The sequence below is a fragment of the Choloepus didactylus genome, chromosome 15, assembly GCF_015220235.1.
Source record: "Choloepus didactylus isolate mChoDid1 chromosome 15, mChoDid1.pri, whole genome shotgun sequence".
Lineage (NCBI taxonomy): Eukaryota > Metazoa > Chordata > Mammalia > Pilosa > Megalonychidae > Choloepus > Choloepus didactylus.
The window spans coordinates 40613807-40640008 of record NC_051321.1 but is presented as its reverse complement, the minus strand read 5'-3'; the positions used below and the strand labels follow the sequence as shown (position 1 = coordinate 40640008).

The window sequence follows — 26202 nt, the reverse complement described above, 5'->3', positions numbered from 1 at the left end:
CTGTTAACAACTGATTGTACACTTTGAATGATTGTATGTTATGTGACTATATCTCAATAAAATTGCATTAAAAAATAAAAAATAAAAACCAAAGAACAAAATGGCTGAAATACTGTCTTTACAGTATTAACAGTGAATAGTAAGGGATTAAACTTCTAAATCAAAAGACACAGATTGCCAATTGGATTAAAAAAATAAAACACCATCCAACTATATGGTGCTTACAAGAGACTCTCCTTAGACCCAAAGACACAAATAGATTCAAAGTGAAAGCATGGAAAAAGATAATTCATGGAAATAGTAATCAAAAAAGAGGTGGGCTAGCTATACCAATATCAGACAAAATAGACTTTACATCAAAAGCTGTTATAAGACACAAAGAAGGACACTATATATTAATAAAAGGGGCAATCCACCAAAAAGAAGCAATTATCATAAATATTTATGTACCTAATCAACAGTGTCCCAAAACACATGAGGCAAACAATGGCAAAACTGAAAGGAGAAAAAGACACCGCTGCAATAATTGTTGGAGACTTCAATACACCACACTCATCAATAAATAGAACATCTAGACAGAAGGTCAATAAGGATACAGAGAACTTGAATAATACATTAAATCAACTAGACTTAGCAGACACATACAGAACATTGCACCCCCAAACAGGAGGATATATGTTCTTCTCATGTGCACATGGATCATTCTCCAAGATAGATCACATGTTGGGTCACAAAAACAAGTCTCAATCAATTTAAAAAGACTGAAATTATGCAAGACACCATCTCTGACCACAGTGGAATGAAGCTGGAAATCAATAACAGGCAGAGATCTAGGAAACCAAAAATACAGTAGGACCTCATTTTATGCAACTAATATGTTCCAAGACTCTTTGCGTATGTTGAAATTCCACCCCCCCCTGCTTCTCTCTCTACCCTCCCTCCCCCTCTCCCCAGCAGCCTGCCCCAATCCTAGGTCTCTCCCCACTCTCCCCAGAGGAAAAAATCTGGAGGCGGCCAAAGGGAGGCCAGGAATGAGCCTTTTGCGGCAAGCTGGCAGCACTGCCTGGAGACCCTGGGTCAGCATTCTGCCCTGCCTCTTCCATGCACTGGCCCCACTGCTGCCATGCTCCAGGGCTCAATATAGGGTGCTCATAATAGCAAACCCCATCATTCAGTAAGTATTTCTTATACGAACATACCTATTACACTTTTTTTAAAATAAATACGGCAGATAAATACTCAAGTAACAATAAGTAAACAAATTAATTATAGAAACAATTTTTAAAAATTTTAATTCTCTCTCTCTGCCTTTATTTTTTCTGACTGCCAATCAGGTATACCTGAATTTGCATGTGTTGATTTCACCAAAAATGAGGTCCTACTATATATGAAAGTTAAATAACACACTCTTAAATGATCAATGGGTTAAAGAAGAAATTACAGGGGAGATAAGTAAATATCTTGCGACAAAGGAAAAAGAGAACACAACTTATCAAAACTTATGGGATACAGCAAAGGCAGTGCTGAGAGGCAAATTTACTGTACTAAATGTCTACATTTAAAAAAAAAGAACAAGCTAAAATCAAAGAACTAACTGCATACCTGGAGGAACTAGAAAAAGATCAGCAAACTAAACCCAAAAAATGTAGAAAGAAAGAACAAAGATTAAAGCGGAAATAAATGAAACAGAGAATTTAAAAAACACTAGCAAGCATCAACAAAACCAAAAGTTATTTCTTTGAAAACATCAATAAAATTGACAACCCGTTAGCTAGACCGAAAGAGAAAAAAAGATGAAAATCAGAAGTGAGAAGGGAGACGTTATACTGATCCCACAGAAATAAAAAGGTTCATAAGAAGATAGTATGAACTGTATGCCAACAAATTAGACAACCTAGGTGAAATGGACGAATTCCTAGAAACACACGAACAACCTAAACTGACTCTAAAAGAATAAAAGAACACAACAGACCAATTACAAGTAAAAAGATTGAATCAGTCATCAAAATCTTCCATCATAAAAAAAAAATTGTGCATCAAAGGACTTTATCACGAAAGTAAAGACAACATACTTAATGGGAGAAAATATTTGGAAACACATATCCAAGAAGGGTTTAATATCCAGAATGTATAAAGAAATCCTACAACTCAACAATAAAAAGACAAATAACCCAACTTTTGAATGGGCATAAGACTTGAACAGACATTTCTCCAAAAAGGATATACAAATGGCTAAAAAGCACATAAAAGATGCTCAATATCATTAGCTATTAGTGAAATGCAAATCAAAACCATAATATATACCATCTCCCACCCATTAGAATGGCTACTATTTAAAAAAAAAAAAAAAAAAACAGAAAATTACAAGTGTTGGAGATAATGTGGAGAATCAGGAACACTGATTGATTGCTGATGTGAATGTAAGATGGTGCGACTGCTATGGAAGACAGTTTGGTAATTCCTCAGAAGGTTAAGTACAGATTTACCACATGGCCCAGCAATCCCACTACTAAGTATATACTCAAAAGAACTGAAAGCAGGGATTCAACAGATATTTGCACACCAATGTTCATAGCAGCATTATTCACAACTGCCAAAGGATGGAAGCTACCCAAATGTCCATGAACTGATGAATGGATAAACAAAATGTGATATATACATACAATGGAATATTATTCAGCATTAAAAAGGAATGAAGTTCTGATTCATGCGACAATATGGATGAACCTTGAAATAAGCAAGGCACAAAACGACAAATATTGTATGATCTTGCTGATATGAAATAATTAGAATAAGCAAACTATTATAGAGTCAGAAACTAGAATATAGGTTACAAGGGGCTGGGTTGGGTGTAGGGAATAGGGAGTTAATGCTTAAATAGTACAGAATTTCTATTGGGGTATATTGTAAAGCTTTGGTAACAGATGCTGGTAATGGTAGCACAATATTGTGAAAGTAATTAACAGCACTGAATTATATATGTGAATGTGGTTAAAAGGGGAAATTTTAGATTGTATATGTGTTACTAGAATAAAAATTAAAAGAAAATACATAGAAATGTACAACATAAAGAACTGTAAATGATCGACTATAATTAATAGTACATTTATGAAAATGTTCTTCCATGAATTATAACATGTAACCCACTGATGCAAGGTGTTAATAATAGGGTGGTATATGGGAATTCTGTATTTTATATATTTTATGCATGTTATTTCTGTAAACCTATAACTTCCCTAACCAAAAAAAAAAAAAAAAAAAAAAAAAGAATGAATAAGCAAAGAGATAAGAAATCCATGTGAGGGGTTAAAAACTAGGGGAAGATAGTGTTTATATATATAGTGTGTGATATGTATGTTATATAACAAATGGATGTTATCTATATGTATGTTATATATAACATAGATTAACATATATAACATGTGTGTATCTATAGCATATGTATGTTATAAATGTTAAATATATTTATATCTATAAATGGTTAACAATGCTAAATGACGAAGAATGGTTAAGCCTAAACAGTGCCTACTAGAATGAACAAGCATGAATTCCTGGGGTCCTCAAAGAGAACAGATTCAGGAGAATGAAGACAACAGATTCAGTAGAAACTATATAAAATGGATTGATGAATGAATGGGAAGTTTGGAAATGAATGCAATGAGCAGGGATTGTCTATCTAGATGGTTTACTGAAGGGAATAAAGGTTTGAGGGAAAGTATATTGAACATGCAATCATTGCTGCCAAATCCAATGTTAACTTCTATTTAAACCGCCCCACTCACAGCACCACTGTTACTCTTTGTGCAGGAACGGCCACGGATTAGAGCAGGGATAGGCACTCAACTCAAAGGGAGACTATATGTAGTCTGGGTGACCAAACATTAGGTGGCTTGGTGCAAAAGACATTGATGCTTCATAATAAGCCAATCAAATCAGGTCTTTTTATATTTTAGACTGAGAAATATGAAGGAGACTGGCCAAAAAAGAGTGAGAGAATATCAGAGTCACAGAAAGCAGCCAGTCTCTGTTCCTGGCCTGCTTTCAGGTTGTTATTTATGTGAATCATTCCAATAAATCCCCTAGTCCCATAAAGAGCATAAATGAAAAATTTAAAAAAAAAAGAACCATACAATATAAAGAGTGAACGATGGACTACAGTTAACAATACAATATAAAAATGTTCTTTCGTGAATTGTAACATGTATCACACTAATGCAAGCTGTTAATAATAGGGTGCTACATGGGAACTCTGTATTTCATGCATGATTTTTCTGTAAACCTACAACTTCTCTAACACAAAAAAGGAGCACAAATGGCCTGAATTTCTGTTTCTCGCAATAAAAAACCTTAAACATTAAAAAGGATCCTTGGTCTACTAAGAAGTCTTTTGTTGTAAGACGTGCTCTTAATAGTTTATACTTAAAATGACATGAAATTAATCATGGACAGTTTTATAGATTGACACAGCACTAAATATCAATAAAAGCAAATGCTAAAAACAGCCGTTGCCCCATACCAGCTTGCCCAAGATAAATCTAACACGTAACCTAAGATTTCCATGAAAAAAATAGGTAGCATGTTGTGCCACGGTAAAATCATTAGCTGAAAATTAGAGAATCCAATGAAGAAGCCATAGAGCATTAATATGGCATCAAACTATAGACTAAATTAAAGGGTAGAGACATTACACTCCTTCTTAGACCTGGACCCATCATAGATATTATATCTGGTTTCCTCATGTTTTAGAAATGTTATCTATGAGTCCTACTAGAAGCAGACACTAAAGATGAGGTCCTGGAATGTGGCCAGCCTATAAAGAGTGGGCTAGATTTGTGCGATAAATAGATAGTAGCAGGATACCCAACCAGCTGTTGTACGTTGAAGATAAGTAAAAGTAGGGAACACTTCAAGAATTCATTGAAGGTTAAAAAAACAAAAACAAAATACTTCAATCTGGTATAATAAAAAATGGAGACGAATCTTCCAGTAGAGGCTGACCATGAGTTTAATAAACACTGCAAACAGCAGAAAAAGTTTATGTAGTAATTACAATAATTAATCAATGATAATATTTCACAAGTACTTAATATGGACCTCTTACAGATTACATGTAAGATCATAATATAAAATTATCTAAAAAAATTTAAATAGGCAACTATTTGAGTACTTATTCTCCTCTTCATAGTTAAATGTTTTCAACTTTATTTTAAATTCTGCTATTTGAATGTGAGTTTCTACCTTAAACCTTTACTAAGGAAAAGATTGTATTTGAGTTAAAGTCCTGATTTTGTCACATAATTTTTCTATCAAATAACAATAAGAATATTCATATTTTTACATTATAGCTTTTATACTGAGTATCAGTTCTATAATACTAAAAATTCTGGTAAAATTTATTTTGATCATCCTTTATCTCCCAAAAGCTACCTTAGGATATAAAATAATTTTGTTCACATTCTAACCCAATCTTTGGCAAAGGAATAACTGCAGATTCTATTCCATCATGATATACTTAATAACCATAATATCTCACTATCATAGCATCTCTGAATTAAAATATTTTAAACAGATTTTCTATGTCAACAAAATTCATTATTCATAAATGTTAAACTACTAGATTTACAAACAGGATTGAAATGCTTGCTTTTAAAACTATATCAATTGGAAATTAATGTAGCATTCTAGGTATCAATTTAGATAGGTCAGATTGCCATTAACTTTTATGTATTGAACAGTACACGCTACAAATGCATGGGTAGATGGACTCAATGGAGAGCTCTTTGATTTGGTCTGCTCTGGATGCAAAACTGTGAAGAGATCTCCTTTCCAAAGGACATGTTCATTTCATTAATGATCAGTGCTTCACAGCTTGGAAGATAATTCATTAACAGTTTTCAGATCTCTATCGATTGTGAAAATTCTTGTCTGTATGATAGGCTGGATGTATAAATCTCCAATTGCCTTCAGTTTTCCAAATAACAGTACCATGCCACCCTTTAAAATAGCTGATGACCTTCTGAAACACCTAAGACACCTTCATCCATACACTAGCATGATCCTGGATAATTCTCTTCAGGACTTCCAATCACACTTACGGACTGCTCAGCTGTTAGCCATTTCCAGCCACTCAGAAATCAAAGTCTTGACCCAGCTTGCAGGTCTTTGTTACACTGATAATGATAGCCTATAACTTAGCAAGTAATAAGCAGTATCTTCCAACATGGTAGAATTACATGGTGTATGAACAGAAAGGTTCTAAATAAGTCACTGAAATAGGGAAAGTTAGAATTTAAAGTAACTATATTCAGGAACACTCCATTGCCAATTTAATCTTCCAAAATGTAGCTAAAAGAAGACAAAAGCCTCTTAAATAAGTGACCCAAGGCTTCAGCAGAAAAGCTATCACTCCACTCCACAGGAGAGAAACTGAAACCCACGCTTACTTTATTCCAGATTATTATTAAGCTTGAGTATGGATGTTGTATCCATTTGAGTCCAGAAGTCCCATAAATGGAGTATCTGGTTTCTCATCCCATAAAACAAAAGAAATAGCAATCTAGAAGGGGTGGGGAGAGGTAGTAGTTGATGATGGCCTAGTAATGATTAAAAAGAGAGGTAAACTAAAAAGCAGACATACATAGTGTTGGATATGATAGTACATCATGGATGTTCATAATGATGGGCTTGAGCCATTAAGAAATGTGAATTATGTTCAGTATCTTCTACTTGAGAAGAGACACACGTAACGCATTTTAGAAAATGCTCCATACAATAAATAATGACTGGGCATTTTCCAGTATTCAGTAACACTTGGTTATTTGGAAAACTCACTTATGTAGAACACCTGTTATCAATAATGCCAGGTTTAAAAAGCGTTAATGTTAATAGTACAAAGAAAATTCAACATACATTAGGGCAGTGGTCCTCTAACTTTCTGGTCTCATTCTTAAAAGTCACTGAGAATTTCAAAGAACTTTTGTATTGTGGGTTCTATCTATCGATATGTATTGTATTAGAAATTAAAACTGAAAAAATTGAAGTATGTATTAATTTCTTTAACAATAAACCCATTTCTTGTTAACAAAAATAACATTTTTATGAAAAATAACTATATTTTCCAAAACCAAAAAAAAAGAAGAATTACATCATTTTACACGTCGCAAAATGTCTTCAATGTCTTAACAGAATATAGACGGACTCTCATATCTGCTTCCGCATTCAATCTGTTGCAATGTCACGTGTCATATAGCTCCTGGGAAACTCCACTGTACAATCATGAGAGAATGAGTATGAACAAGACAAATAACATCTTAGTTATCATGATGAAAGTAATTTTGATATTACAGATCCCTAAAAAAGCGAGAAGGACCACATTTTGAGAACTGCTGCAGTAGGGATAAACAGCAATTAGCACTAAGAATGAACAAATACAGGATTTTAAGAAATCTTGAGAGAACAAGACATCATCTAAATCTGCACTAATTCAGCCATTACCACATGTGGCTATTGAGCATTTGTATTGTGGCTAGTCCAAAGTGAAATGTGGAGTAAGTATAAAATACAGTTTTCAGACTTAGTATAAAAAAAGAGGTAAAATATCTCAGTAAGTATTTATATTGAATAATTGCTGAAATAATAATTTTCTGGATATTTTAGATTAAGCAAAATACATTACCAAAATTAATTTTACCTCTTTCTTTTTATTCTTTTTCATCTATTATAAAAATTTAAATCACATATGTGGCTTGCATTATATTTCTATTGTACCACTCTGATCTAGATAGATGAAAACATACTTCCTTAAGTAGATCCAACCCAACACACACTCTCAAGAAGTAGAACAGAATATTTGCCTTGCACCATTGTGGAAGAGGGGATTTTCTGGGAAAGTAGCAAATTGAAAAGTTTTATAAAATACTCTACTAGATAAAACATAAAACATGCTGAATGAATAAAACCTGAATTGTCTGTGTGGGGACAAAGGCAATCTGTATACCTTTGGCCATACCTCACTGAAATTTATTTTTCCTGTCCAAAGATGAATGTTTTAGCAATAGATTGTGTGTTCCTAAAATAAAGCATGTATCCTTATTCATCTGGTTGCATTCACCAAAAAAAAAATTTTTTTTTGACTGCTTACTAAAAGCAAAAGCACCAGGTCAAACGTTACATAGAAAATTATCCAAGTTACAAATAACAACTTAAATAACAACCAGTGATTCATATAAGCAAGGCTCAGTAGTGTAATAATTTATAACACAAGAAAGGATCCTATACTTGTAGAGTCGAATATAATACTAGGAAAAATAAAAACAGGAGAAAAAGGAAATCAAAGCTTTCCAGAGCATTCTCAGCTCCACCTATTTCCTCACTCATCTTCTGTCGAGCTCTCTGTTCTCTCTTACTCAACTCTAACTAAAAATAAGCAAGTTAATTTACAAGCATGATGCAAAAAGCTGCTACTATGGCAATACTAGCTGTACCCCCTTTTTAAGCTATTTCTTTTCCTCTTCAAAAACTTCACACAAAATTAGACATACAACAATCCTAGAGAGTTCAGAGAGTGCATGCTATCTCTTAATTTAATGAGTGTGTGTGAGACTGTGTGTGAATGTGTGCTGGCAAGGGATATGGATTGAAAAAGGCAAATTCTACAGGGCCTGAAGCTTGATATAGAAGGATGTGAAGGAAAGCATGAAGTCCACAGAATTTAATGATATATTCATACCATAATATTAAAATACAAATTATCAGATATCCTATCTTGCTCTCTCATAATAAGTTCTATCTCTGATAACAAATTTTTGAACAAATTTGTCACCGGACCACATCCTCTTTTCTAAAACAGAAATATTGCTTTAGGTGCAGATTCTTTACACTATATCACATGGCCCCTATATTTATGACCATAGCTACAGAGTGTATGGAATAAGGGGAAGAACATAGGTTTTTGAATAAGAAACATCTCAATTTTAAACCAAGCTATGGCCATTACTAGCAATTTTATCCTTTGGCAAGGTACATATAAACTCTCTAACTATCAGATTCTTTCTGTGAAACGGGAACAATAATCTTCCTTACAGGATTGTTGTGTGATCGTGTGTGAGGGAATAAAAAGAAAATGCTTAGCCCAGTGTAGGCACTCAAACCACTACCAGAACACTAAAAACTTCGGTGATGCCTTGATTTTGGACTTCTAGCCTCCAAAAGTGTGGGAAAATAAAATCCTGTTGCTTAAGGTAAACATCTGTTACAGCAGCCCTGGCAAACTAACACTCTTCTTATTTAGAGTATAAAGGGCAAAGAGCACATGATTTTCCATATATAAGATTGTTTCAAACACCTAACTGGGCAGTTTATATAAGTTCACACAGACAAATACACTCAAGAGTATCTGGATTGGTATGGACTGGAATGCCGTTTTATGTAAATATTTTTTAAGAGACCTCATCTAGAAACCTTAGAATCTTTTTGCTTTATAATCTTCCTTCTCCTTTCCTGTTTTCTACTTTTTCTTCCATGCCTTACACTTTATCCCATGGCCATTAGCCCAGTGGATGCACTCTACCTCAAGCATGAACTACAAAGCTCCTTCCCTCATTTCCCTCATTCTCTTCCTCCTCCCTGCTCCAGTCTAACTATACACTCCACTGATTTCATTATGCAGTTCCTCTATTTAAGAAACTCCAATGGCTTCCCACTAACCACAGAATAAAGTCCAAACTTCTCTGCCTAGTGATCTACTTTCACCCGCCATGCAATTTTATCTCCCACGAGTTCACAGCATGCGTCTATTGAGCTAGCTTTATTACTCCCTAATTCTTCCCTTTAAGCCTTGCTCATGTTGTTTTCCCCACTGGATTACTTTTTCCACTTTCTTCTGCCCATCCAAATCCTACCATCTTTCAATGGCCAGCCAACTAAAATAATTACCTTTACTTTAAGGCCTTTCTTCACAGTTCTGCACACATTGATCTCCTTTTTCTGATTTCCTATAGTGCAAATTATTTCTATGGTTCATTGTGGCTTTTACATACTGTTTTGCTTTGTTATGTTTTCATGTGTTTTGCCATGCATACCCTGAGGCAAGAACCATTTTTTTAACCTTGTCTTTGTATTTTCTATAGTATCTAAAACAAAGCTAAACAGAATAGATGTTCAATAATTTTGGTCCAGAGAATCTATCAACCCCACTTATGCTGCCTTCAGATGAACTCCTCAAACTTACACTATCCCTACACATCTTATGTTTTCCTTCAAGCTCTTCTCACCTTACATCCACTTGACAAGTTCCCTTATCTTCACTGTAGACAAACTTCTCTTTCCAACTGTAATCTGATTTCTTCCATTTCCCTTCACCTAAGTAAAATCTAGCTTTTTCTTGAACCCTCTACAATCCTTGCTAGTCTAACCCATAAAGATTCACCTGATTTAAATGCTTAAGTAAACAAACACCATCATTTGCCACTCTAATTTCTGACCCTCCTTTTGACCATTTTTCCTTCCTCATTCACCACTTATTTTCTAACGACTGAATTACATTTGCAATTAATTTATAACATCCTTCTCCTCCATTCCAATCCATCAACCTCAGTAAATTCAATATTCATATCATCAGTCCTTCATATCCATACACTACTTTATATTCTTTATTCTTCTTGATTCTACTGACACACCGTCTCCAAAACAGCAAGGTCAAACCCCAAAACTGATAGACCTCTGAGGGCTCTATCTTAACCTCTTAAGCATCCCTAACTAGAACCACTTTAACTGCAATTCTTATCAATTCCCTACCACACCTGATTTCTTCTGTGCTTCATCATCTAATTCATACCTTTCCCCTGTCCATTTCAAATGCTGCTCCAAAAACTACACTTGGGGGAATGTAATTAAAAATACAGATTCCTGAACCTCACACATGGAGCTTCTAATTCAGTATATAGAGTGTCAGTTTTCAACCTTGGCTAAACCTGGAGAATTAAAACAAAACAAAACACCAATGTCTGATCCCTGTCCCCAGAAATTCTGATTTAATTGACCTGCATTAGTGCCGGGACACTGATAGCTTTGAAAGTTCCCCAGGTATGAATCAAAGGTTGAAAACCAGTGCTCTAAGGTGAGGGGTGGAATCAGGACTTTAACATGCTACCAAGGTAACTCGGGGGTTCAGTCATGTTTGAAAACATATTGATAGGTAACTCCTGGCTAGAATGGACTTTCCTCATACTTAGGTGGCCTTAGGATCAATCACATTAGAGCTTCTCTTTCCAGCACCCTCTCCTCCACCCCTGCATCTTTCTTTAAATCTCCAGGGTATAGTCAAAACTCTTCAACCTTATTTAGGATCACTATAATCTGGCCTATCTTTTTTTTTAATTAAATTCAATTTTATTGAGATATATTCACATACCATACAATCATCTATGGTGTACAACTGTTCACAGTATCATCATATAGTTATGACTTCATCACCCCAATCTATTTTTGACCCCTTTCCTTACACCAGAAAGAATAAGAAATAAAAGTAAAAAAGAACACTCAAGTTGTCCCCCCATCCCACCCCATTTTTCATTCAGTCTTTGTCCCCATTCTTCCACTCATGCATCCACACACTGCATAAAGGGAGCGCGATCCACAAGGTCTCCACAATCAAACTGCCACCCCCCTCAAGCCACACTGCTATACAATCGTCTTCAAGAGTCAAGGCCACCTGGCTGGAGCCTGACAATTTCAGGCATTTGCCTCTAGCCACTCCAAAACACCAAAACCTAAAAAGTGCTATCTATATAGTGCACAAGAGCGTCCACCAGTGACCCCTCGACTCCACCCAAAATCCCCCAGCCACCGAAGCCCTACCCCGTTTCATTTCACAACCCCCACCCCCACCCTGGTCTATTTATTTTAGTGAGCCGTCACTTTAAACTGCTTTCACACTTTCATGAATGTGATACAATGATTTTGGGGAAAGTCACAATTGTAGGGCCACTTGAATTAAGTCATAAAGTCAATCTAGATAGAGAGAGACATTAACTGGGGGCAAAAAGAAGAATCACTGAAAAAGGATCAAAGAAAAAGTTATTGATGGCAAGCCCCAGGAGTTCGATTTAATCCACAAGGAGGGTGATAAACTGAACAGGTCACAAACTGTCTTTCCCTGCCCCATACATCATGACTTTCCTCACCCACTGGTGAACTCAAGTCTTCATCAGACTCTCCTGGCTTTCTTGCCCTTGGAAGAACCAAACATATATTTTCTTGACTTGGGTTTTCAATGCTATAGCTCAGTCAATTCTAGCTCTGGAAATCTCTAAGAACACACATATTGATAAGACCCTCCTCTCTTGATCTTCTTTCTAACTCCTGCCACAAAACCTAATGACAAACCTCTGTCAATTCAAATGAGCGCCATAAATTCTGACGTTAAACTGTCAATTAAAAGAAAACCACAACAATGCTACCAAATCTGAAAGACCTTGGAAAGCACCAGGAATTACCTTCTGAATTTCCTCATCTTCTTCTAATCTAACCTGTCTTCTCAAAGTTTAATTCAAAATTTAAAAAATCTTCTTGAACTCTATTCTTCTGTTTGATTCATAGTACAAATCCATATTTATTTATAATTCTAAAATCCAACAAGCTCATAAAACTGAGAGTGTAAAACTCATTTCATGGCAAAACATGACCTGACCTGAACTCTGATAATCAAATTTGACCTGAACTGACAAGAGGCTACTTATAGTCTGACTTTATTCCATTTAGCATGAACAATGCATCTATTTCACTGTTAATATGCTTGATTATGGGAACTGGCCTGAACCCCACTGAGAGCATTACACAATATAGGGCATATGTACCATATTACCTTTCTAAATCTGAAAGATTCTGAATGCCAAAGCCCCAGGATTTCAGATAACTGGTCATAGACCTATAATCCCAACTGTATCAATTTCTGCAAGTTTTCATCCCAAATCTTCACTGACATAAACAAGGTTTGGCTTGGTTTTGTTGGCGGGGGGGGGGGGGTGCTTGCTTGAGGACCTAAGCCAAACTATTTCTATAAATAAATGCATTCCTTATCTTAAACAAAGGATTTAGAAATGAGTTGTTGGAACACCACCTATTTGTGAGTTAAGAACTTCCTACATAAGCTCTGAAAACCTCGGGTGCCAGCAACAGGAATCGGGTCTGCCAGCAGTTGGGTGACAATTCCTTCAAAGATTTTCCAAAGTAATCCCTTAGCCCTTCGCTCCAATTATCAATCAACCATACTTGCACTTTTAACTCTCATTTTATTACTGTCCAAAATTTGCTGTACTGATTTAACCTGAAGAGCTTTTTCTAACAATTTCCAGTTATCACAGTCCTTAGACATTTTTGAACAAAACCCATATAATCAAAACATTATTCTTAATACTAATACTTTAAAGAGTGAGCTATTTTAGTAAATTCTTGGGGTAACATTAAAATATGAATTGCAATCAGGAATAAAGAAAATATATAATATTCACTAAACTTTTATTATTTTGCCACCCATAGCTGCATGACATATCACAGTCTCTAATAAAACAAGCTTTCAAAAAGTATTTAAATATTATACCAAATAAAAGTTTCAAAATTAGAGGTTAATTTCTTTGTGCTCCTAAGTAACCAGAGTCAAAACCACCAGTAAAAACAGGGAGGGGGCGGAGAGCTGTCCCATTACATCATAGTTTAAAACGTCTGAGAGCGCTCTCCAAATAACCCTTAAGAAAATCCAGCTTGAAAAATCATCCCTGTCAAGCTTGAACAATTTGAGATTAAATAAAAGGTTAAAAGAGTCTCCCCGCCTCAAGTCACATGTCCGTACCATATGAAAAATAAAACCATCACCCTTGCATCTACCTCCCACATCCCTGACAGCAACGGAAAGGTCACAATTAAGTGGAACCTCGCCGCTGAGTCTGTGCAATCTGAAGGAGGGAGGGAAAGAAAGAGAAGAAAAGAGGGAAATCTCCGAGCCTCAATGGCAGGCAAGCACCGCTATGGAAAAGCCACTCCCGCCTAGCTGACATCTTATCCTCATCCAATAGATAATGCCGAATCCAAGATGCAGGGCATTTCCCTATAGAAAGGGGGGGCCAACAAAAAAAGAAAGAAAGAAAGAAAAAGAAGAGAACCAAAAACATCAAGGGTGGAAGGTGCAGCTCGTGAAGTGTTCGGGGCTGTCCACGAGGCACAACTCTTTTATTTCCGCCTGAAAAAGCGCGGCTAGGTGGGTCTGCACCGGCAAGTAGCTCCTCGGGTCCCCAGTGGAGACGCTGGCCTCGCGGCGCCCCCCGCCCTCTCCCCGACGCCCGCCGTCGAGGCGCCTCGCGGTCCCCGCCGAGCACCTACCGCAGTCGCGCCGGCGCCCGCCGACACGATGGGCGGCAGTTTCTCGCGCTCAGGCTCCTTCCCTCTCTTCTCCTCCGGCGCAGCCGTCGCCACCGCCGGCGACGCGGCGGGCGAGGGCACCCGACCCGCCTCACTCATGTCGGGCCGGGCGGCGGGAGTGTGAGGCGGCGGTGGCCGCCAGGCTGCTGCTGGGGTTGGCGCTGCTGCAGCCACGGCCGCGAGAGGGCTCTGGCCGCCGCTTTCAACCGCCGCCGCCGCCCCGCCCCCGTCCGCCCGGCGGCCTCGCGCGCGCGCCCGACTGCCGCGCCCCCGCCCCTCCTTCCCGCCGCCTCCGCGTGCGCCCGGCCTGCCGAAGCGACTGTAGGCACCTCCCGCTCGTCCGCACCGCCGCCTCGCTTGCCCCGCCCCCGCTTCACCGATCGTGGGGTCTAGGGCCCTGGCCGCAGCCAGCCGCCTCACCGACGCTACGGGCCGGGGGAGGAGGCGCCGCGGCCGACGCTGGGCGGCCATGTTGTTTGCAGGCTGTCGCCTGCGATGACGAGAAGGGGACCCTCGCTCCCGGGCTGCAGTAGAGGGTCTGGCCTGGAGCACAAAGCGAGGCCGGGAAAGGGTCGGGCGGGAATAGAGAGTGCCCGGGCGCTGCCTGTACGGCTCGGCGGGCGCAGCAGCCGCTTCTTCACGAGACGACCCTGGCCTGGGGCGCCTAGAACCTCGGGCGAGCGCCCTGCGCCCAAGAATCCACGCTGGCTGCCTTCCTCCTCAGGGCCCATTGAGTCGTCGGGCCTCGGAGCCGCTGCTTGCCCCTTCTCTGCCTGCCCGCCTGCCACCTCTCAGGAGAGGCGGCGGAGAGCCTGGCATCTTCGGAAGACAGCCTTTCTTTGTCGAGCGACACTTTCTTGACGCTCTGATAGATAGCCTCCACCTAGAGGGGAAAGGCCTGGGGGTGGGGGTGGGGGGAGACATGGGCTTCACCTTCCCCATCCCAGGGCAGGACGGCCAGGCTACACTTTCCATTCCACGTTCCTTTCCCCACTCTTGACTGCCAAATCCGCCCCTCCCTTCCTGTCCCACGCGCCTAGATCTTGCTTTCTGCCTGCATCCCCTTGCTGCCTTATTTCTCTTCATTTGTCCTTTCCTCCTGTAAGTTACAGAAGGACATTCCTAAACGCTACTGCATAATCCTTAATATCAGATCGTTGTAAAATATGGGTAAGAACTCTAAAGCTGAAGAGGAAAGCGTATAATCATGATACTGAAACAACCCCACCACCAAGGCACGCAGACAATTTCCTTTCTTATCGCCACCTCCTTTTTCCTTTTGTCAGTCGACTGGAATGGTAAGACACCTGATCTAAGAGAAGGGAGAAAGTAAGTGTGCTGTATCACTGATTAAAAATAGGGAATTTCTTAACATTCAGGGTCTTTTTAGGTTGTGGCTTTGTTATTTTATTATAGATTGAATTTCCAGATCAAAGATTTGCCGATTCAAATATAAAAACCGATGTCTCAGAAACAAACAATCCCAAAGATGGTTTTTGGATCATCTTTTGTTTACATAATTTAGTGTATTCCTGATCATTAGCTTAACTAAGTACTAGTTACAGCATCTTATAGTAGCTGAAATGAGGGTGTGTGTTTTTCAAACCCAGAATTTGTAAGCAAGCAATGAATAATTATGAATAAATAATTAGTATTTAAGTTTGCCTTGTAAATTATAAATTCTGGCTTTCATTTATATAAAGCTTTTCTAGTTTTAATATAGTTGCTGTCACCACCTATTTAAATGTTAATTTTAAGAAAGGTATGGAGTAAGTGCAATATAGTCAGCAAAAAAGTATTTTAGTGCAAATTAGCCTTGCAGGGAAATGATGTATACAGACATTGCATTGAAGCATCATTCTTCCTCTTTCCATATTTCTTGAATTCTTTTTCAGGATTTTTTTTTTCCTTCTTAAGCCTCTGAGATCTTCATCCATAAAGAGGAACATAAAATTATTTCCCACCTTTAGCAGGTCAGCAATAACAATTCAAATGTTATTTTAGAAACTGAAATCTTTATTTTAACTAAATTCAATCTATTCTGTGATCTTAAATCTAGGTTGATAAAACAAATACTAGGGAAAAAAAAGTATTCTCTTTCCTATTGTTTTCAACTAGATTTAGTAATGTACTATAAAAATGCCTGGATGAGAAACAACTTGAATTACACGCCTTATGCTTTCTCTTTTCATGTGTGAGACCAGATAAAAGTGTCTGTACGTGTAGTCACATTCAATAGAACAAAATGCTTAAATATTGGCAAAACAAGGCAAGTCAAAAATTTTAATTTCTGCTACTGCACCAGCATAGATAATAACCCAGTAGCCTCCATGCCCCCTCACTCCTCAGGTTCATCTTTTTACACCCCTTAAAGCCCGGAGTAGTTGTTCAATAAATGTTTATGGCAGGAATAGATGAACAATTTCTTTTGAGTTCCTGTAGTTCCTATAGCTGTATACTATTTAGGATGGTTTAAACCCTTAGTAGATTTGGTCACAGTAAGGGACTACTGCTAAGACCTACTCAGCAACTTCCTGTTGCCTGACATCCTAATGGAACGTTTGATACTAGAAATACAATCACCTTTCATTAAGGTGACAATCCTAGTAAAGCATCTTTGATTAATAATTTCTGTTGCCTTTAGAAGTTTTTGAGGACAGATACGGAGGACCCATCTTTTGCACAACCCCTGGCCCATGGAAGCTCAACAAATACTGTTGAAAGGATGAATATTAAATGTTTCACAGAGTCTACTTTTTAGGGCCTGCAAATGTTACAGTATTACAATCATGCTTTGATCATGAAAGCAGCAGAGAATACATTTGGGAAAGATTTTAGCTGAGTTGAGTTTAGTAAACTCTGGTATTGGAGTTTATTTTAAAAGGGCAGATAAATGTGATATTGGGATTCCCAGCATCACTATTTAGGCGGCGGCATTAGTACTAATGGGATGCACTCACATGGCAAATCTATTCCAAAAACAAAGGAGGTATTTTAAACCTTCCTGGGGCTACTCTATTTCTATTATAGTTTTCCTTCATAGGAAGCTAAAGTGTTAAGCTGCTTCACCAGCCACAGGATAAAGACATACTGTGATATGGGGCTTGCCAACATGAGGACACCTACTAGAATGTCAAGGAGTTCCTGGTTTGGGGGGTTTTGCTAATGCATTCTGGTCATAGCGGATCATTCTTTCTTCTCTCTGACCCTTCTTTTCACAGTGGGAGAGCTTTGCTTAGTCACAGGATGCTAAATGGCACTAAAACATGTACTTCCTGAAAAAATGCTATCAATATAAAAGTATTAATACGTTGGTAAAGAAGTCAATGGTTGAAGTCAAGAAGTTGCATGACTACCTCGATACTTGTATGCTTGTATAATTTGTACTGATTATGAACCTCTTTTGGAAATCCATTTCTGAGGACAAATCTGAATTCTAAGTGAAGGCCTATTAGCTTCTTTTGTCCTTTGCTGCTACTGAGAACCTTGTCTAAAAGCTAAGTTGAATGTCAGTGCCCTTGGCTATCTCCCACTGTAGATGTCCTGCCACCAGAAGTTTTACTGAAGGCCTTCCTGACCAACCTTTTCTGCTTGATAAAATCAATAAATCAATCACCAATTAGTCAACATTACTGATCACATACTATTCAGCAGGCAACATACTGGACCTGGTGTTTGGATATAAGAATTAATTAAACTATTCCCAAGAAGTTTACAGTTTAGTGCAATGATCTTCAATTTTTTGTGTGCAGCAGGCTCACTTGGGTAGCTTATTAAAACACAGATTTTTAGACTTCACCCAGAGATCAAGGTGGTCACATTGCAAAATTATCAGTTGGAAATGGGAAGAAGGTGGGCCTTCAAATCGTTTTTGTGAATGGTGCTCCTGGAATGTAAGTGCACCACTTGTGTGGCTGTACTGTCTGAGCGCTATAGTCAGTATTTTGGCATCCTCCCAAGCAATGTCCATTTCCCCTTCTTTTGGTAAATATATCTGTCCACCTTACCCATTGTGGTGTAGTGAAAGGTGTTGCAGTGTCTAATTGTGGAGGTGGGCACATGGCTCACGGTTAATCAGTGCAATCCCATCTATTAATCTCAGTGATTGATGCAGGAATGGGCACATGACCTAATTTGGGTTAACAACAGGTGAAAAAGTATTTTCTGGGAACTTTTAAGGAAGGACACGTCCTTATACAGGGAACTTCCAGGAACAACCTCCTCTCTCTTTCAAGATATGGTGGAGGAAGCAAATACCAGGGAGCTAGGGAAAGGCTCTTCAGAATGAAGTTGAAGCTATGCAGGGTGAAGAGGAAGGAGAAAAAGAAACCAGATCTTCCATGACATTGATAAGCCACTGCAATCCTTGGATTCATTAACTCCTCTTTCTTTTAAGAAAAAATTTGTGTTGCTTTCTTTGTTACTTACGACAAGAAAAAAAAAAAAAATCTAGCTGGTGTAGTAACATTGGGAAGAGTCCAATAACCCTTACTTTTAATAAGTTACTCTAGGTAATTTTGAAGTAGATGGCAAGGGTTCTAGTCTACTATCTTGGGGCAGATATTGTTTTCAGAGTAGGGGTGCTTGCCTCAAACTTACTTTGAAAACTTTAAAGAAAAAATAAGCAGGTTAATAAAAGAAGAGATTAAATTATATTTAATGAGTTGTATTTTGAAGGTTTGAGTCATTTGTCCATACTACATCTGCCAAAGATAAATACTCTGGAAACTTAAAATCATATATTTTCTGCTTTGCCATCATATGAAATTAATTGCAGCCACAGTGACACCAATTTGTACATTTAATGAAGTGGAAAAAAAAATGGGTTTTAAGTAATCATTACTTAGTGAAAAATGAACTTTCACCTCAAATAGTCAATAAATCTGAAAATTTAAACAAAGCAAACAGTTCCTTTACTCTTCAACTCCATAAAAGTAAAAAATGCTGCATAAAATTGATACACATCATTATTGTCATTTGCCCGTCCAGATATCAGCTATATTCTGTTGATGAAATACTAAAATTTAATGAATGCCAGTTAAAATGGACAAAAGAAAAACTGTATGTTTATTAACTCATATCTTAGAGGATTAAACATAAAAAGATTTCAGTAAGTAACCACTGATTAATATTCTTTTTACTTGAAGTTGCTTGCTATGTCTGTAACTAACATTTTATTTTCCTAAAAGGATACTGTTTTCTAAGGAAAAGACATAAAGGAAAAATGGACCAAAACAATCTGAAAAGCATTCCTTAAAAATCCAATAATTACTTTTAAAGATCTTGTAGTAGTTTGGAGCTGTTATATCCCCTACAAAAGGCCATGTTCTTTTAATCCTTCCCTGTGGGGGCAGACTTATTATCTGGGTGGGACCTTTTGATTAGGTTGTTTCAGTTGAGATGTGACCCAGCCCATTCAAGGTCGGTCTTACTCCTTTACTGAAGTCTTTTGTGAGAGAATAAAAGGCAGAGACATTCGGAGAGAGTTTAGAGAGAAAAACACCCCAGAGATGCTAAGAGAGAACCCACAGAGGCTCAGAGAGAAAGCAACTGGAATCAGAAGCTGAAAGAAATGAAACCCGGGAGTGCAGGACCAGCAGACATGGCTATGTGCCTTGCTATCCGACAGAGGAACCCCAGATGCCAGCAGCCTTTCTTCAGAGAAGGTATCCTCTTGTTGATGCCTTAATTTGGATGTTTTCACAGTCTTAGAACTGTTAACTTGTAACTTAATAAATCTCCATTGTTAAAATCCAACCCATTTCTGGTATATTGCATTCCAGCAACTTTAGCAAACTGTTGGGGACAATTAAGGTAGCATATATAATATTCACCTTCAGCGATACCGGTAACATGCAACATGGCCGCCAGGGCTGATGCAAGAACAGCTTAAGCTATAATTAGCCTTCTTCAAGGAAGTAACAGTAGTTCCCGCCTAAGCAGTAGCTAGTTGGCACCTAAACAGTAGCCACCCATTGGCCATCCACCCTAGCAACAGCAATCACCAATCCCAGACCGCTACCTGTCCTTATTAGCCACCCCCTCTCCCTCCAGGGCATATATACCCTGCCTCTTCAATAAAGTTTTGCAGCTTGATCGGAATCTTTGTCTTGCTGTCGTTCTTCGCGTCTCTTGTCCCATACCATTCCTCCCTCACAGGATTTGGAGCCTCCGTTGATCGTCCCGCGGGCTGGGACAGCAAACTGAAACAGACCTCCATCCGTTAAATAAAATGATCTTAATGGTTCCAAAAAGTCCTGTCTATGCCGTGGGTCTAAAATCTTTCTGGCTGGTAACAGAGGTTTCTAAATGACTGATTGCTTGAGGTAGAAATTCCATTGGTCAGTGTAGTAGGCAGACTTTCTAAAATGGTCCCCAAAGATGTCCCACCCTAATACCTGGAATCTGTGAATGTGAATTCCCATGATTGTGTTATGCTATATAGCACAGTTGACTTGAAGATAGGGAGATAATGTGGGTGGGCCTGATCTATTCATATGGGTCCTTAAAAGCAGAGTGCTTTCCCTGGCTGGTAGTAGAAAAAGTCAGAGATTTAAAGTGTGAGAAGGACTTGATCCATCATGACTGGCTTTGTTGATGAAGGGGGCCAGATGAAAAGGAATGCAAGCAGCCTTAAAGAGCTGAAAGATAAGTCCCTGGCTGATAGCAAACAAGGAAAGGGGGCCTCAATCCTACAACTGTGAGTCTACAACTGCAAAGTTCTGATTCTTTTCAGAACTTCTAGGTAAGAGCGCAGCTAGCCAACACCTTGACTTCGGCCTTGTGAGACTCTAAGCAGAGAACCCCGCCATGTCTGCCTGGGTGTCTCATCTACAGAACTATGTGATAATAAATGGGTGTTGTTTTAAGCTGCTATGTTTGTAGTAGTTTTTACTAACAGAAGCTGCAATAGAAAACTAATACAGTCAAGAAAATTGTGAACAGGATAATCAGGCTCAGAGAGCTGCCAGTCTACTGGCTCCCTAGAAACAGAGGCTCCTAGACACAGGAAACTGAAACCACAAGCTATTTCAAAACTTTAAAAAAGCCTAAATTAATACATACATTTATTCATAAATAATAAATCATCAAATTTCTTTGTTTTTCACCCCCACCAGAACCTAAGCACCACTTTGGCAGAGCATTATCTATCTATTGTTTACCACTATATCCTCAATGCTAAGAACAGAATCTGAGAGTCAGTAGGCACTTAATAAAGTTATTGAATAAAATAAATTATTTGTGCTGTAATTAAATCAAATCAGTATTGCAGCAACAATTTATTCAACTTCTAGGAATTACTTTTGTTTTTAATTAATTAGAAAGAAAATGAACTTATTTTTGCATGTAAATGCAGTTACGTTGGCCAAATCATTCAAAACAAAGGCTTCATAAGCAGGGGAGGTAATGAAAAGGATATTAGTTATTAATTTGTCCAAAAAATACATTACTTTTGTCTACTCCCCTTAAAGTACAGATGGGGAACTAAAGCATGGTTAAGTTTGGTAACTGTAAGCTAAATTATGGCACTGACTCTAAATTTTCATGATAGAAAATTTTTAATCAAACAAGAATCTATCCAAGTTTAATAACGATAAATGCTACTGCTAAATCAGCTGACTAAAGATAAAATGAAAATAGAGACTAAAGTAAGCAGGCTTCAGATTCACAGTTACTAGAGCTTGAACTCAATTTCATTCAGTTTGGTTAAACAAAATTGCTGTACCTCAGAAATAAATCCACAGAAACTTCTTAGACTGACAGCTGTACCCGTTTTGTATTTTCTCATTACTCACCCTGAAAATGCTTATTCCCTTCCCCCTCAGTTTTTTCCTCAGATGCAACAATGCTTAAATTTACCCTGGTGTTAATGTAGGAAATTGAGCATTTTGAAAGTATGAGAAGATATAGAACTAATTTGTTCAGACAACTGGTTATATCTGAGAGGAAAAAAGAACATCTCCAATCCTGTCTGTAGCCCATAGATTCTTTTCCCCAGGTTGGGGTATTAATCCCTAGACTCCTTGGCACTCCAGGAGTTGGTGTAAATCACCTGGCTTCTGTTTCATGAGTCTTCAAAGTGTTCTTTTTACATTTGTTGAATGTTTCCTCAAAATTAAATGCAGAATTGATTAAAATGCATGGCAAAAAAATACAAATGAGATCTGAAAACAAGATACTCATATTTTTTAAAACGCTGTTCCTCTTATTCATCTGTAACTGCACCTGTTTATAGTAATCTTGATTACATTGCCCTCTAGTGGTGCATGAGGGCATAACATACAATAAGCATTTCCTTTTAGGTAGTCTTTTGGGGGGAGGAGGGACGCTCACAATATCCCAAGCATTTTATTGTCATTTGCCTTTTGCATGTTTAAAATCTCCATATAAGTTAAGTATTTTTGTTGTTTTCCTCATTTTACAGATGAGGAACCTGAGGCTCAAAAATGTCAATTAACTTTTTTTCAGGGGAGCCAGGATCCATTAGTTGGTCTTTTATTCAACATTTATTGAGCATCTATTGTATGCTTAGCACTGAGGTAGGCTCCAGGGATAGTAAGATTATTAAGGCATAGTTCTTATGCTTATTGGGTTCTCAGTGTAGCAGTAGAGGCATCTTACCATAGCACAGTGTGAGCAGGAGTTACAGTGAAAATATGAATAGAGAGCTCTGAATACACAGAGGAGAGTCATCAATTCTTCCTAGGTGTGTTGGAAGCGCTTTTCAAACACATTACACTCGAGCAAGGACCTGCAACATGCATAGTTTTCCAGCTGTGTGTGTGTCTGCATGTGTGCATTCGCAAACATGGTTGCTCCAAGATTGAAGGAACAACTAAAGTAAAGAGAGCTAGTCATTAAAATGCACGGTGTGTTCAGGTGACTGCTAAGTGCCTTTCATGTGAGATTCACAAAGTGCTTCAGCCTAATGTAATCCCACTGCCCCACATTTACAGTTAAAACACTTCACAAAGTTGTTGCAGGTTGTGTATTAGAAAGGTTGGGACAAGCTAATTGAACGGGCTTTTACATCATTGTCAAGAGTTTGCTCTTTCATGACTACATCTGTCATGATTGTAATTTATCCAATAATATATAAATGATTATGTTCTTAATGATAATACAAATTGCTGATGTTATAACACACACCTCTGTTCTCATCCTCCCTTTCCTGGATATACAATATTTTCTTCTACCAGTCCCTTTCAAAATTCCTATTGTTCCTTAATTTGTGGGGAAAAAATAAAAGCTTGAAAAATACGCCTATTTAACTACCAAATTCCACTGGATTTGTTGGATTTTCTGACTTAGACATGGAGGTGTGAGCAGGGTAATTGTTTATTGCTCTATATTCTTCCCTCTGTAAAGGCAGTGCCTCCTGTAGGAGAGCATATATGAATTCTGAAGGCAGACACATCTGGGATCAAATCCTGGCTCTGCCACTTATTAGCTGTGTGACATTGGAAAGTTTCTTGGCTTCTCTGAGCTCTAGTTTCCTCATCTGTAAAACGGAGATATTAATAACTGTTCCAGGATTGCTAGAGGGATTGCTAGAGTATATGAAAAATTCCTGGCACAGAGAAAGTGATCAGTAAAAATTCTCTTTCCAATCCCCCTTATTCATTGTAATAAGCATAAACTGTACCAAACTTCCACTTACATGTGAACATAATAGAACAATTTTTATGTGTATTTCTTCACCTTAAAGTCACCTAACTTCTAAAAAGGGCCTTACCGTTTGAAACTCAAATCTCACATGGCTCATCTCATTGGATCCTCCCTCAAGCCTGTGAGGTACAGCATCTTAAAATCTCTCACCCACCATTTCCTGTGTGTCAACTCTGTGCCAAATGAGATGCTGGGATTAAAGCACTCAATCACAATCACTGCCCTACAGAAGCCCCAGTCAGATGGGAAGAGGCAGATGAGAACACCAGCTACAATTCAGCCTTTAAGTGCTATGAGACAGTTAAGTAGAGGGCACTAAGGAAGCACAGAGGAAGGGCACCTAATTTAAGGTGACCTTTGGAGTGAAGTGGGGAGTTAAATTGAATCAGGCAGGATAAGTAAGAATTTCTTTTGTGGGAGATGGGAGGAAGAGTTGGGGTGGGGTGAGGAGAGGATGGAGGGAGGGAAATTTTCCAGGAAGAGGAAATGGATATTATTGAGGCTAGAAAAAAAAGTCCAAACTTGTGATCAAATGAATCTTCTAGGTTATCATATTTTGGGCATATAGTTATATGTATGACATGAAGAATACAGCATTGTGAAATGAACGGGCTTTGTAATCCAAGTAACTGAAGCTTCCTTGAGAAAAACTGTTACCTCTCATTGAAGTAACTGAACTACATTCCAGTAAAAGCCAAATCAAAATCACTAGTTAAATTACCAGGGTTTCTACTCCTAATGAGAGAAGCAATAATTGTTTATGGAGTTATGGTGACAATACTAATTCATATGCACAGATAGTCCTGGGAGTTATTCTTCCTTAAAGAAACAAATATTTTATAGACTACAAAGGCTACCTTAGAAAATGGAGAAATTTCTTAGTTAACAAAATGATTTATTTGTTCCTTCTTTCCCCATTCTATGCATGCAACCAAGCTATTCAGATGATGTGGATGTCTTGGTTTCACTCTTTTTTTAGCTTAGCTGAAAAGAGAGCTCTCAAAAATCTGAATGCCAATTATGACGTAAATGAACACACACAGGGTAAGAAGAACAGGCTTCCAAGCCGCAATGGTGATGGAGTTTTGCTGCAAGATACCATAGCAGATTTTTCCCTCCCTAACTTGGAAAGGGACGAATTCATTTCTTCTCCATTCTTGGTTCCTGGCATGAACAACCAAACATTTGCATTTTTAGAGTCCTTTTTTTGTGAACGCTCGGTGTGTAGAACTTTTCCTCCGAGGATAATTTTAGCAGCAAGAATGCATCAAATTATTTCAAATCCTGGCAAGTTTCAAAACATGAGTGGGTGACTTAGGAAGGGTCTATTCTCAGGAAATAACAATGGTGTCAGTACAATCCAAGAGACTCGGAAAAGAATTTACACACACACACACACACACACACACACCCTCCTTTACTACCCAGAACTTGAAATTGATTTAACCTATTGAGGTTATGTTACTTGAATGTTTCTTTTAAATGCCAAGGAAGAAATTTACTTTGGCATTAGTGACAAACATTTCTAACCCAAAGAGAAGAGGACACAGAGTTTGGACTTAAAAATTTACTTATAGCAGAATTACTGTTGCAACTTCACCCCTTGCCCGATATACCTCCTCCCCTTTCCTGGGGTTTTCTCTAATGGAACACCAAAATTAATAGTAAGATACAGGTGCAAGGTATACACCAATCACCCTGTATGGATTCAGAGCATATGTGCGCAAGGGCAAAAATGAAGCACCCCAAAAGAATAGGTAACCACGCATTTGCACACATAATTACTCACACAAAAAAATTCTTTTTAATTTCCCTTCCTACCTCCCAAGTTTGGGGAAAAAATGCAAGATGTATTTTCCTGTGTACAGTATCTTCCCAGGTAGGCTGTCATTGTCCTGATAGATGATATTATCTGGTTTAATGAGGGGATTTTATTTTTATTTCAGGAAGACAGGAGAATGTAGATAATCTTTTAAAATTTGAGAATTCATCTCTTTTTTCTTTGACCTTGCTTCCTGACATATATGTAGTAGCAAAATAAAAATTACCATAGTTCCACAGAATGGAGATAGTTATTGCTAAGACATACATATGTGCATATCTACATATATATTACACATA

General features: G+C 38.1%; 1 protein-coding gene across 6 annotated transcripts in view; it reads right to left on the bottom strand.

The window, feature by feature from the left end:
• Positions 1-14646, bottom strand: part of HECTD2 (HECT domain E3 ubiquitin protein ligase 2) — a 192229-nt gene extending 177583 nt beyond the window's left edge. For all 6 annotated transcript variants that reach the window (XR_005211869.1, XR_005211870.1, XR_005211871.1 and 3 more), the window contains exon 1: positions 14374-14646. Coding sequence is in view for 3 of the 6 variants with exons in the window: in XM_037804543.1 (XP_037660471.1) it covers positions 14374-14511 (138 nt within the window). In the remaining 3 variants the exon portion in view is untranslated. The remainder of the gene's footprint in view (positions 1-14373) is intronic.
• Between the last annotated feature and the right edge of the window lie 11556 nt (positions 14647-26202).